Source organism: Punctularia strigosozonata, assembly GCF_000264995.1.
Source record: "Punctularia strigosozonata HHB-11173 SS5 unplaced genomic scaffold PUNSTscaffold_3, whole genome shotgun sequence".
Lineage (NCBI taxonomy): Eukaryota > Fungi > Basidiomycota > Agaricomycetes > Corticiales > Punctulariaceae > Punctularia > Punctularia strigosozonata.
This window is the reverse complement of record NW_006767435.1, coordinates 1,825,473-1,837,810: the sequence shown is the minus strand read 5'-3', so window position 1 is coordinate 1,837,810 and position 12,338 is coordinate 1,825,473. Positions and strand designations below refer to the sequence as shown.

General features: G+C 56.6%; 5 protein-coding genes across 5 annotated transcripts; 4 read left to right on the top strand and 1 right to left on the bottom strand.

Annotated features, from left to right (window-relative positions):
- Positions 1-33: 33 nt before the first annotated feature.
- On the top strand, positions 34-534 carry PUNSTDRAFT_31594 (uncharacterized protein; the record flags this gene model as incomplete). The annotated part of the gene is made up of 1 exon (XM_007381219.1): positions 34-534. A coding segment is annotated over one exon (501 nt), but the record flags the coding sequence as incomplete, so codon positions are not given.
- Positions 535-2,051: 1,517 nt separating this feature from the next.
- On the top strand, positions 2,052-3,864 carry PUNSTDRAFT_111799 (uncharacterized protein; the record flags this gene model as incomplete). The annotated part of the gene is made up of 5 exons (XM_007381218.1): positions 2,052-2,124; positions 2,192-2,233; positions 2,286-2,916; positions 2,971-3,651; positions 3,714-3,864. 5 exons carry the CDS (start codon positions 2,052-2,054, stop codon positions 3,862-3,864), a joined length of 1,578 nt encoding a protein of 525 aa, XP_007381280.1.
- A 338-nt stretch (positions 3,865-4,202) lies between these two features.
- On the bottom strand, positions 4,203-5,866 carry PUNSTDRAFT_131907 (uncharacterized protein; the record flags this gene model as incomplete). Its single annotated transcript, XM_007381217.1, has 7 exons — positions 4,203-4,393; positions 4,449-4,668; positions 4,731-5,289; positions 5,358-5,412; positions 5,473-5,518; positions 5,591-5,626; positions 5,792-5,866. The coding sequence occupies 7 exons, from the start codon at positions 5,864-5,866 to the stop codon at positions 4,203-4,205; spliced, it is 1,182 nt and encodes a 393-aa protein (XP_007381279.1).
- PUNSTDRAFT_83502 (uncharacterized protein) lies at positions 5,829-7,612 on the top strand (the record flags this gene model as incomplete). Its single annotated transcript, XM_007381216.2, has 2 exons — positions 5,829-6,138; positions 6,198-7,612. The coding sequence occupies exon 2, from the start codon at positions 6,569-6,571 to the stop codon at positions 7,610-7,612; it is 1,044 nt and encodes a 347-aa protein (XP_007381278.1). The 5' UTR covers positions 5,829-6,138; positions 6,198-6,568.
- Positions 7,613-7,819: 207 nt separating this feature from the next.
- PUNSTDRAFT_98981 (PLP-dependent transferase) lies at positions 7,820-10,445 on the top strand. The gene is made up of 9 exons (XM_007381215.1): positions 7,820-8,352; positions 8,407-8,659; positions 8,708-8,833; positions 8,885-8,903; positions 8,959-9,186; positions 9,248-9,357; positions 9,412-9,697; positions 9,759-9,864; positions 9,926-10,445. The coding sequence occupies exons 1-9, from the start codon at positions 7,926-7,928 to the stop codon at positions 10,006-10,008; spliced, it is 1,638 nt and encodes a 545-aa protein (XP_007381277.1). The 5' UTR covers positions 7,820-7,925; the 3' UTR covers positions 10,009-10,445.
- The last annotated feature ends 1,893 nt before the right edge of the window (positions 10,446-12,338 follow it).

Below are 12,338 nucleotides of genomic sequence, written 5' to 3'. Positions count from 1 at the left end.
TTTGCAGCCCCGCCTGGCTTCGCTGCCGAGCCCCGACGCTATCCCGAGCTCGCGCCGATCCTCGCGGGCGACCTGAAGCCGCCCGCGTTCGACGTGCGCACCAAGCCGCGCGACTCGATCCCGTCCGACATCTTTCGCGCGCACCGATACATGTACGCCGTCGCGCGCGCCCAGCCACCGCGGCACATGCGGCTCATCTCACCCGAATTCCCGTGGTCGGTCGACATCAAGGTGCAAGGGGGCGGGCAGGTGATCACGGTCGAGGCCGTGTGGGAGGCGTTGTACAAGGCGCTGCAGGAGCCGCTGGCGGACTCGGAGTGGGGTATGATCGTGCTCGACGAGAATAACCTGGAGCGGATGGAGTTCGCGGCGCGCAAGAGGCGGGATAAGGAGGGCTCGAACGCGCCGCGGTACAAGCGCGTCGATTGGCTGGGCGACGGCGTGCTGTTCAAGGGCCTCGTGCGCGACGAGGGGTTCGAGCGCAGACGGCTGCTGCCGGGCAGCGAGAAGTGCGCGGAGACGTGGGTGGTCAAGTTCGGGGTCGTATGAGCGGCGGGCGGAGGCATCACGCCACGCGCGTATTAATTTGGGGTGCGGGTGATGCAAAGGGGAGGTGGGTACGAGGGAGGGTGTTGGTTTCCATGTCGAAGGCGCAGATGATCAAGACATAGGCATGTTCATCTCATGGCTGTCTGTGGCACTGGCGTTGAGCAAGATGTATCCCCAGTACTCTATCACGAGCATTCAGTAATGCATATTTTGCATGATCTAGGGACGCCGATAAGTAAGATAGGGCTCATTCAGTTTCAACAGGTCCCACGGGTCTTGCTAGTCGAATAAAATAATCTACGCTCAAAATTCACAGAAATCGCCGCCACAGATTTCAAGATAATGTACATCCAAAGAGAATTGTGGTTTTATATTTAGAGAGTGTGCCCCGTAGCGAGTGGAATTCGCTGCGCAGCACGTATCACACCTGTTGAAACTGAATGAGCCCTATCTTACTGATCCTCGAGCACCGCCACTTTCATTTGCGATCAAGCGGAGGGGCAATCATTCCCAGGTACCGCAAGCCAAGAGCGGAGGCTCATAGTCTCAGAGCGGGACTGCCGGGATCAACTGCGGCACCGCATTCCGCGCTTGTGCACCCGTCCCCCGTCAGGTCCGTAACCACAGCGGCGCGCGCAGAGAACATGCTAGTGTGCCTGATCCTGGCCGCGTGGATGCCCCTGGCTCCACCTCACCACCAGGTGCCGATGCAATCTATCTCTCATTTACGCTCTCTTACTCTTACGACGACGCGTGCCGACGGTCTGAAGCGCCGTCACAACAGCGCGTTGCGACTGGGAGGCGGCTTCTTCTACAGCGCCCGTGATTCGCGGACTCGGGGTCCAGCCTGGATTGCATATACCGCTCTGTACACATATATAGCCCTGTCCCAGTCCGGACCTGATCTCCCTTTCTTCCCCTGAACCGCAACCACGACCGATGGCGTTGCGACGGAATGTGTTCGTGTTAATTACGAGGTCAGTCATCCTGATGAACCCATCGTAATCATCATGCGTGCTGACGACTGTGGCGGGCGATTAGTGACGAGCTCAGCCCGGCCGTTCGTGCTTTCTTGGACATTCTCAAAGAGGACCCCAAGATCGCCCTCACATATGTCATCGTAACTGACATCAACCTCAAATGCAGCTGCGGGGGGAGCGATGTTATTGAAGTAGGCAGTTTCCTTGACCGAGATCTCGACTCTCAGCCAAGGTACGCGTGTCTTCGCGCGCCGTGCTTGCTCTCTGGCATTGACGTACCTAACAAGCTACGAGGTCCTCTGCATCTTGCAGGAGGTGCCCCCTATAATTGGGAAATGGGATACCGAGAAGCTTCTGCGGCGGCTAGTAAGTCCCAATTGAAAGTTACTCGTTACTGCCTTTCTGAAGGAGTTGCGGTTGACAGTGCGAGAAACCGAGAGATATAGTCACATCCGGTAGTGCACGCGAAGGTGATTGTAATCACGGCCGAAATAACTCATGTCTGACCTGCAAACTGCAGTCATGGCCTCCCTTGGAATCTTCGACGGTCGGACGGTATCATCCGGGAACTTACCAGTGGGCGTGGTGTCAAGCTGTACGTGGAATCGTTTGCAGTCGACTTGTGCAATTATTGATACGCCCACTTTGGGTTATCGTGGCAGTCCCGCAAATCCATTGGGAGTCGGACGAGTTCATACGCGACAGTATGTTCTTGCCGCCTTTGAGTTCCGGCATGCCAATCTTATACCTCCGCAGTGCATATATGGACTTCCGACGGTTCCCCGAAGTCCTTGCGGAATATTGCTCTGCTTCTTCCATACGCGGACGATCTGCGGGGGCAGTTGCCGGTATCAGCCTTCAACGAACCGCCCTTCTGGATACAGAGCCCAGGTCCGCAGACGAGGAGGACGGAGTCTCCGGGCGACCGACTCGCCGGGCTGATTTCCACCTCTCCACCCTCGAAGCAGAACCAAGTGATCCTCGACGCCGTCCAGTTTGCCATCCGCCTGGCCGTGGAGGGCTCCATCGACGCATGCAATGAGATCATCGGCTGCTTGCTTCGTGTCTTCCCCGGCGCACCCGAGCTCCTCCTAGACCGGTTCAACGTGCGGAGACCGCTCGAGTTCCTTTGGGACGCCACCTCTCAGCGGCCCGCGTTCGTGCCCTGGCAAGCGCCGTCCGCGGCGGAGCTCGACGGTTGGGACGCGGCCAAGCGCGACGGTCACAAGCTGCCTCCACGGGAGGAGTATGAGAAGGTTCTGGAGTCGGTCGCGCTTCGGATCCGGTACGGCGATGCATACCTTCGGCCGTACACTCTCGCCGGCGCGGTTGCCATGGCCGCGGACTCCGGAGATGACACGCACGCGCTCCAGTGGATGGACATGTTGTAAGCCCGCGTTTGACGTATGCGCTCGCCTCACTAAATCCGGATCAAACACAGAGTGCACCAGGAATATCGTGACGAAGATATCGAGTTTCAACACGCCCTCGCAGAATGGCGAGCCTTGAGCCCATTTTTCGTGTCCGGCTTTGTCGGACGTACCGTGGGCCGCGCTCCAGAGCAGGTCGAAGCGGACGCCAAAATTGTGGTGGACGCCCTTAACAGCTTCCGTGAGACGTCGGAAGACATCGCAAGGCAGAAGCAGATCACAAAGGACTCGATTTCCAAGATCTCATGGAAGGAGCTAGTGCTGATGCTCGAGACCCTCAAGTGGGAGGAACACGAGGTGCTCCGTCGGTTGCCCGCCGCTTCAGGGTCCATCTCTGAGGTGGAGCACCATCTGGGTGTCGCACTACCCGGCGACTACGCGGGCTTCTTACTCGCTTCCAACGGTGTCGAGTTCATGCCATCGGTCTCTGCGCCGGGATTCAGGCACGTCGACGAACTTGCGTGGCAGACTGGAGAGGAGCTCGGCCTAGACGGTTACCGCATCGACCTGGGATGTGCCGTGACTGGTGCGACGCAAGATAGGCTGCCGAAGATGGATCGTGTTTTGATGATATCGGAGGACGATAGCGAAGAGATGGTCTGGTATATACACCCGCACGATGTCGAGAGGGCGATAGAGATCCTCAAAGACAATGGAAAGACACAGGAGGAATTTGGTGAGCCTGGATGGAGGTGAGTGCGCATCGCCTTGCAGGCCGTCCAGTGCCCCATTGATGAATCATTTTCGTGAACAGGGCTATCTATTGGGCGCCTTGGATGTCTGACCTCAAGTGGCTGAAGAGCTTCCGCGCATATATGGAGTCACTGGCATACAAAGCCCACAAAGCTGGCGCTCAGCTCGAATCGGACGGTACCAAACCTAAGTCCCTCAAGCTCATCATCTAACATATTTAACGCGTATATTCCGCTTCGCCGACCTCCTTCGTTCACGATCACCTACATATCTATTCCAATCTTGCGCCTCGTAACTTATTGCATTCGTCTTCCCTGCTGCGTCGTATACTTACCGGCGTTCTTTGCTCTTCGTCGCATACGTAGATCTCCATGTCCGTTATAATGCGTGTTTGCATAGATATCGTGTACATCGTAATCATTAATTCTATAACACAAGGGGTCATCGCAGGTTCATCCGCATAGGAACCTGGACCTTTGATACATCGGGTATAGTCACACATTCTACAGTCCTCCCCAAATTGTTCGCCGATCGTTCGTGTGCGAAAAAATTAGAACGCGGTCGTCGAGTCGACCTCGATCGTGGGCACAATACTAGCGATGAACTTGAGGAAAACAACGAGGTAGAAGTCGACCCGCATGCCCTCCACTTCCTCGCCGCCTTCGTCTTTTTCGCCTTGGCCCCCGCTAGTTCGCCTGCCAAACCACTTGCGCTTCTCCTTGCCCGCATTGATGCTCTTGCCTACATGCAGTGTTCAGAATTTTTACACTGAGAGGATGAAATGAGTTCTTCTTACTTGAGCTGCTTGTCCCGGTTTGTTGCGCAAGTTGCGAAGCAATCACAGAATTATTCATCCTCTCGATGACTTTCTTCATAACATTGGCATGTTTGCAAGGATGTACGGACGCGGCTTGAAGGGACGCTGAGTGCGGGAATGGCTCAATGGTCACGGTCTTGAAGGCGTGCTCGGCGGAGACGTCTTGGAATATTTGCGGAGGGGTCAGCGGTGACCGATTCTGGCAAAGGGAAAGCAAGCGTGAAGAAGAATAGACAGATTGACAATACATAGATCCCATACCTCATCGTACCCGACCAACCAAATACGAGGCGTCTGATAGTACTTGTCGTACGTGATCATCACATCGTACGTCCGGACCTGCAGAAGGTTGCCCTTCGCCACCTCTACCTCCGCCCCGTCAACGACCTTCCCATCCGCTGGTGAAGTAGCGGGCTTCTTGACGGCCTCATCCTCCGCTTCTTCAAAGTCCTCTTCCATGTCCGGAATCTCGTCCATGTCCGGAATATCTCCTACCGCCGTTCCGCCACTGTCAGCACCGTGCTTCCCCAGGCCCAAGTTCGCCATCTTCCCGCTTATCTCGTGTTCTTCGTCGTCGGCATCGGGTATGTCGTCGATCTGGGACGGGTTACCCTCGGAAATGCGACCAGTATGCGTCTCGACCCATTCGTCGCCTTCGACTGCGGGGCCATCGCCGATATTTAGGAGACGTTCCGCATCCTCGTCTGCATCGGTATATGCGAGAGATGTGGCGCGTCGAAGACAGGGCACGCCGCGTGTGACCAAATATTGTTTATCGGCGGGCAAATAATCGCGAGCCTTGGAGGCATCACCCTTCTCCCTGTACCAGAAACGGATCATTAGCATCCACACGCAATAAATACAGCATTCGATAAGTAAAGCGCGCACCATGTCCATACCGGGAACTTGTACGTAAGGAAATCGCCCGCCGCAACGAACTCCTCTAGTGACAGCAGGGACTTCAGCGAAACCGAGCGCTCGAAAGCGAACGACAGTTGCTCACCAGGCGTGATACGACCGTGCTCCTTGAACTTGGATTCTTTGAGAACCTAGCGATGGAGGGTCAGCGCGATGTTATCGACGCCGTGATTACCGGCCGGTGACTTGAAGATCGCGCTCACGGGGCTCAGGTAATCGCGGACAGCCCAGTATTGTTGCTACGAATGCGCAGAGTCAGAATCATCATCGTACGTCGGGATCGTTGTGCTCGCCTGTATAGCGTGCATGATGACGACGACCGACGAGGATGGGGAGGGTATGAAGCCAACCGTATTATGCGCCGCGCTTCACCGCGAGTATGATCGATGCGCGGGCACGTGTACGAGTCTATCGAGGTTTGCGGTGCCCGTCACTTCGCCCAAGTTTCTCCGGATATGTTCGCCACGGGCAGCAGGCATTCCTACTCCTCGCCCTCTGTCGAGATGGAGAAGGGACACCATAGAATGTACCCGCCGGAAACGCCGACCCGACCTCGCAAGTCGGGCTTGGTGGTGAAGACCAAGTCAGAGGAGGCCGCCGCGGCGGCGATGGCCAGCTTGCCGCCACGTCCAGGACCGCGAAGGCGAACCCAGAAGATGGTCTACGAGCAACGCCTGACCCTACTGGTGTTTCTTCTGGCGACTGCCAGCATCAGCTCGTTTTGTGCAGCATGGTACCTCTACACCTCCAGGTACCGTCCCGCCAGCACACCTCTCCTTCGCCCAGGAGCTCACGAACCCGACTCTCAAGCGCAAGGGCATTATTCATTCAATGACCCCTTTCCTTCGCTCGAACAAGACGAAGACCTGTCTCGACGGATCTTCGACGGCGAGAGGTTCCTTACGTACCTACCGCACAGTGGCTTGCACAACCAACGCATAGCCCTCGAAAACGCGCTCGTGTTGGCGCAAATCCTGAATCGCACTCTGCTTATACCTCCTGCGCGTCTTGGCTCCAAGCCGCTACGTTACTTGCCGTATTCCAAACTTCTGCGTTCCCTTTTGCATGCCACCAAGGACGGTCTCTTGCATTGCTCTAAGGTGCCGGATGGCATCATAATACCCCCGGAGTGCGAAGGATATTCCGACTGGACCGAGATCCCGTGGCATTGGATCGTCGACATGGACAGCATACGATACCAAGTCCGCGTTTCCTCATTGCGAGAGACGTCCGACCTTGTGGTGGGCGACAACCTCGAGGCTCTCCTCCGCGATTCGAGACTTGGGGACGCTATAACCTTCGAAGATACCTCTGCATATCACTACCGCATCGTTGACTTCATCCCTTCAGGAAAGGATCTCAGCTCAGGGCACAAATACCAACAGTGTATGCCCATTGCCTCCCTCCAACAATACCCGGAAGCCATCATGCGCTTTGGATCTTTGTTCGGCTCCTCGCGTCTTTGGCTCCGTGACTCTCGTCATCGGGATATACGAACGCGAATCCGGAGGGCGATGACCTTTACCAACCCTCTCCTAAACGACATATCCAGTTCCATTGCTAGTATCTTGACAGAAGACACCCGTTTTCTGGGCGCGCACGTTCGCGTCGGGGATGGCGAATTCAAGGAGAAGGCACAACGCAATGTTCGTCATGTATGGCAATCGCTCGTTCAAGACATCGCACTACTCGAGCAGGAGGTGGTCAAAGAGCTGGATGAGCTGGTTTGGAACTTCCACGATCAGTCGCGGCAGCCATTGAGTGGCCATCGATGGGACGAACGGAGGGACAACGTTCGCTGTCGACGCCCATCGCACCGAGATCCCCGACTTCAAGCACTCAATACACCGCTGTTCATCGCCACGGATGTCGCGAACCCCTCGTCTTCCCCGTTCATTGAACCCGTGCTTCGCACCTTCCCTTGTACATTCTTTCTCTCAGACTTCCTTACCACCTCCGGCATCCCCGAAACCTCCGATGCTGCATCACCATTCGAGGTTGCTACGACACATCCCGAACTTTCCGCTCTTGCCTCTCGACTGCGCATATTGCGTAATCCGAGAGATAACCTCCTGCTTCTCCCTTTCCTAATTCCCCTCATCGACGCGTTTGTCATTTCCAGGGCGAATGGAGTGGTCGGCACACCTGGCAGCACTTTCAGTGCGTACGTAGAAGATGTCCTGTGGAGAGTTCAGCAAGGACTTAGTATCGCCGAGAGGGGCTGAGTAGACCAGAGTATTATTGTCAGACATCCAAGGTATCGTTATAAATGTAAATTATCTTCTGTGTTGTTGGAGGAGGGCTCGGAGATCCAGCCAGATCGGGTGCCGTGAATTGAAGTGCCGGCCACGCGATTACTCGGACCATGGCCACCCGGAAGCGAGCAATTGAAGCGCATTCGGCAGCGCTGACGGTCTAGGACTGACCTTTGCCCGCGAGGACCTGCATATATATCAGGCCGCGCGCCATCTTACGGAGGACTGCCAGGTCCCGGATCTCAGGTCTGACTCCCCCACTTAACCCTCTCCGCAAGTCGCCATGACTGGGATTCCAAGCGCCTCCACCGCGCGCGCGGTCGTTCGCGCTAATCTGAACCTGGATACCCTCAAGACAGCTCTGTTCTACTATGTGCTCCTCAACCAATTCGTGAAGGCGCAGCGCCATGTACGCGCGCGGGGACTCTCGCAAACTGTTGTCGACTTCGTGCGCTGGGTGACGCAGCGCGTGATTCTACTTGCGCTTCGCCTGCCCGCGGCGCGGAAGAAGGTCGAGGCGGAGATGGGCAAGGCGAAGCTTGACATCGAGAACAAGCTCGTGCCCAAGGGAGCAGACGTGACCAGGCATCTGTCGTTGCCCGACGAGGGCAAGACGCTCGGATGGATACAGGGCGAGATGGAGAAGATGGACGCGGAGATGGGGCAGGGCACGGATTGGCGGCACGGAAAGCTATCTGGCGCCGTCTATCGTACGTGGGGTATTCATCTCGGCCCCGGATCGCTGTGTTCATGCTGTCGTTTAGATGGAGGAGAAGATATGGAGAAGGTTATCGTCGCTGCCTTTGCGCGGTACTGCGTCTCGAACCCGCTGCACCCCGACGTATTCCCCGCGATACGCAAAATGGACGCCGAGATCGTCTCCATGTGTCTGCGGATGTACAACAACCCCAATGGTGCCGGAACTACTACCTCTGGTGGCACGGAATCCATCCTCATGTCCGTGAAAACGCATCGCGACTGGGCAAGAGCAGTGAGGGGCATAACTGAACCGGAAATGTGAGGTTGACGCCTCTGCCTCTGGATCTGCTCGCTGACGGGACGCAGGATCGTGCCGATCACCGCCCATGCGGCGTTCAACAAGGCAGCGGCGTACTTCAAGATCAAGCTCCATCCTATGCCCGTGAACCAGGAAACACGGCAAGTGGACATCAAACGAGTTCGGCGCGCGATGTAAGGGTGCTTTCATGTCTCCGCGCGTCCTCCTTGCTGACCAAATATCAGAAACCGCAACACGATAATGGTATATAGATCCGCTTGCTCCACGGTCAACATCCTGAGTCTGACTGTTCTGCAAGCTCGTCAGCTCTGCGATCAACTTCCCTGATGGCTGCCAAGACGACATCGTCTCTCTCGGCGCGTTGGCGAAAAAGCATAACATTGGCCTTCACGTCGACTGCTGTCTGGGCAGTTTTATCATGCCTTTCCTCGAAGAGGCCGGCTTCCCGGTCGAGCCGTTTGACTTCCGAGTCGAGGGTGTCACCGCCATCAGCTGCGACACTCACAAGTATGGCTTCGCTCCCAAGGTGTGTTCTTGCGCCGTGACGTTCCTGAAACGCCGGATCTCTTACGAACTCATTCATGCAGGGTTCGTCGGTGATTATGTACCGCGATGCTGAACTGCGAAGACACCAATACTACGTGCAACCCGACTGGATTGGCGGCGTCTACGGTAGCCCCAGTATTTCAGGCTCAAGGTGATCACATATCTTTCTATCCTTTGCGACGCCCGCCTCACCGTACTTACATAGACCCGGGGCATTGATTGCTGGAACGTGGGCGGCGATGAACTACATGGGACACAACGGTTACCTCGAGTCCTGCCGGTCCATCGTCTCCTGTGCGAAGAAGATCCAGAAGGCGATCACGACCGAGATCTCTGAGCTGTACGTGCTCGGCAACCCGCCGGCGTCGGTCGTCGCTTTCGCCTCGCGCTCGCCTGTCGTCAACGTGCTCGAGGTCGGCGACGCGATGTCGAAGCGCGGCTGGCATCTGAACGGGATCTCGAACCCACCTGCGGTTCACATCGCGTGCACGGTGAGTTGCTCCTCCCCGCGTACTGCTGACGAGGTGGTTTGGCTGACGCGTGTCGTGATAGCGGTTGACCACGGCGATCGTGGATACGTTCATCGCCGACCTGAAGGATGCCGTTAAGGAGGCGAAGCTGCAACCCGGTGGCAAGGGAAACATGGTCGCCGTTTACGGTACGTTACACCTTGCGGTTATGCGTGTTGTCACCCCCACTCATCGTTTCGTCGCTGGCAGGTCTTGGCAACTCGAGTCCCGTGGGACCATCGATGGTCGGGGAACTGGCATCGGCTTTCCTGGACGCTATGTACAAGGCGTGATGTGTGTTTTATACACGATCGCGCTCTTCCGCGGACCACACCCACGAGGCGTGCTTGAATTCAGTCTACAACAGCTGTCTCTCAACGACCCTGTTTCCGTGTACATAGCTGATCCAGTGAGCGACACACGACGCGTTGTATCATGTTTTCCTGCTTCAGAATACGGCGTACGTGCTCCGAGGGTTCCGGCCATACACGGCCTATGAACTACCGCGGACCGAACTTGATACATTTTCGTTCTGATAATCAAAGGGTGCCCTGACAGCGAGGGTTTGTACCCTTTCGGCACCGCCCGCTTTGCTGATTCGTGGTCCAGCGCGCCGGGTTGATATAAGTACCTACTTATTGCTTGTGACTGGGTGATCATAGTGGGTGGGTGCGGGGGTGGAACACGGGATCATCGACGGCGGAGGGTCCTTTGCCTTTCTTTCAACACGCGCCCGGTGAGAGCAGGGTGAGAGCGCCTTCTGCCCACGAGCGAACAAAGGAGGCGTGTCACAAGGTGGTGAAGGATGCCCGGGTGGATGCGAACACGGGTTGTTGATCGGGAGATTATTTGCTTCCGCAACGCCATGTACCTGGTACAGGGTCATCCCTCTGCGTATGAGGGGTAAAACACGAGTTGTGATAAGTACGAAGAAGCCAACGTTTGCAGTACAAGTACTTGAGCTTGAGTGACGTCAAGGTGTGTGTTGCCACAAATCGTCTCCGGTGGGCGTGGATTGGCTCAGCTCTGCACGTTAACTCAAACCAGTTGAACGCGAGCTCGGTTCAGAGATATGGCATGCCTGCGCACTTGCATACATACCAAAGGTATATTGCAGTTGGAATGGAACAACGCGGACTTTGAGCAACCTGAAGGGTATGGGGGCGTGATAAGATAGCAAAGGCACCGAGACAGGGTTCCAGGACAAGCTCTGGCAGATGGTGCTCGTACTCCGACAAGCCCTGAACGCAACACACTACGGCGGGAAGTGGGAGTTCCTAGTTGGTGGCCAGGAATGCGTGAATATGGCGTCTTGGGGCGGCTTCGCTGGATCCGCGCCGCCCGCGATGCGAGTTGCAAGCTGCAACTTGCAAATTTCGGTCTGAATGGCAACGACAGCCTTGAATGGCAACACGGATCCCTAGGTGAGAAAGCTTCGAACATCATGCATGCCAAAAACGCCAAGGCACCCGGGCGGGCTGCGGAAACTGGCATTCGGAGCACCTAATCTTCCGAGTACCGGACCTAAGCATGCCAAATGACGACGTTGATGGCGAGGAAGACGCGAGCGCTGTACTAGAGTTTGACATACATCGAACCTGCAAACTTCCGAGTGCACTGAGGTACTTACGGGCACGCACGAGGCGAGCGGCCAGTACGTCACTGGCCCACGACGCGGGTGCGTCAACTCGCCACCGAACGCATTCCCGGGAGGTGTTTTGCGCGTCACTCGGTAGATCCATAGCCATAGTAGCGCCAGGAGCGCGGGTAGGGTACCGCTTTCTTGTTCTTGAACCATGGACGCGGCGGCGGGGCCAAGTTCAAGGGTGGGTTTTGGTGTGGGCAATCACGAACCCTGTTATCGAGTGGGTGTCCTGTACCAAAGGGTGAGGCTGCATTGAGAAGCGGAGCTGTCACTCGAAATAGGCTGTCGCCGTTATGAGAGTCGGTCATGGCAGGAGCAAGCGCGTCGCTGATGTCATGGCATTGATACTTCCTCGTTTGATGCGGAGAGCAGAGTGGATTTGCGTCTTGGTTGGCTCTCTGGAGACACTGACGTTTGTCCTGGCAATTGCAAGGCCGGTGCCGTAGGATCCGCGCCCGCCAAGTTCCTGGCACCGTACGGCCGCATCCACCCCCGGCCTGGCGAGACATATCGATCGAGCTGCAGGTTCCTTTGTGAGCCGGCGCGAGAAGATACCACCATCGTGCGCGGCTAGGACGCGTAGTACGCATGAGCTCGCCGCCGGGATGCGGACGCCTTCCGAATGCGCAGTTGCTCGAATACGAAATGAAGGCCGTTGAGCTGTGCTGCATATATCCGCGACTACCCGCGGCTCATGATAAGCGTACAAATCGAGGGTGGCGATTATAAACAGGTCCAGCGTGAAGGTGATTATTTAGAGCGTCGTCGCTCGGGCGCAGTGAGGTTTCCTCGAGGGTATGACGTCGCTTCCCTGCGAAACCCTTTACTCTCCTTTCATCCGACGCGCATCTTCCATCTTCACCATCTCGACGACTCCCTGCCACCACCATGCCCGACCCCTCCTCATCCACCACCGATGCCCCCCGCCCGCCTCCCCGCGCCGCGCCCAGGACGGCCCCGGGAAGTAGACTGCTCGCC

Coding starts and splice junctions, on each gene's coding strand:
- PUNSTDRAFT_98981 (XM_007381215.1), top strand. CDS start 7,926: ATGACTGGGATTCCAAGCGCCTCCACCGCGCGCGCGGTCGTTCGCGCT. Junction 9,358..9,411: donor CCCAGTATTTCAGGCTCAAG/GTGATCACATAT, acceptor GTACTTACATAG/ACCCGGGGCATTGATTGCTG. Junction 9,698..9,758: donor CGGTTCACATCGCGTGCACG/GTGAGTTGCTCC, acceptor GTGTCGTGATAG/CGGTTGACCACGGCGATCGT.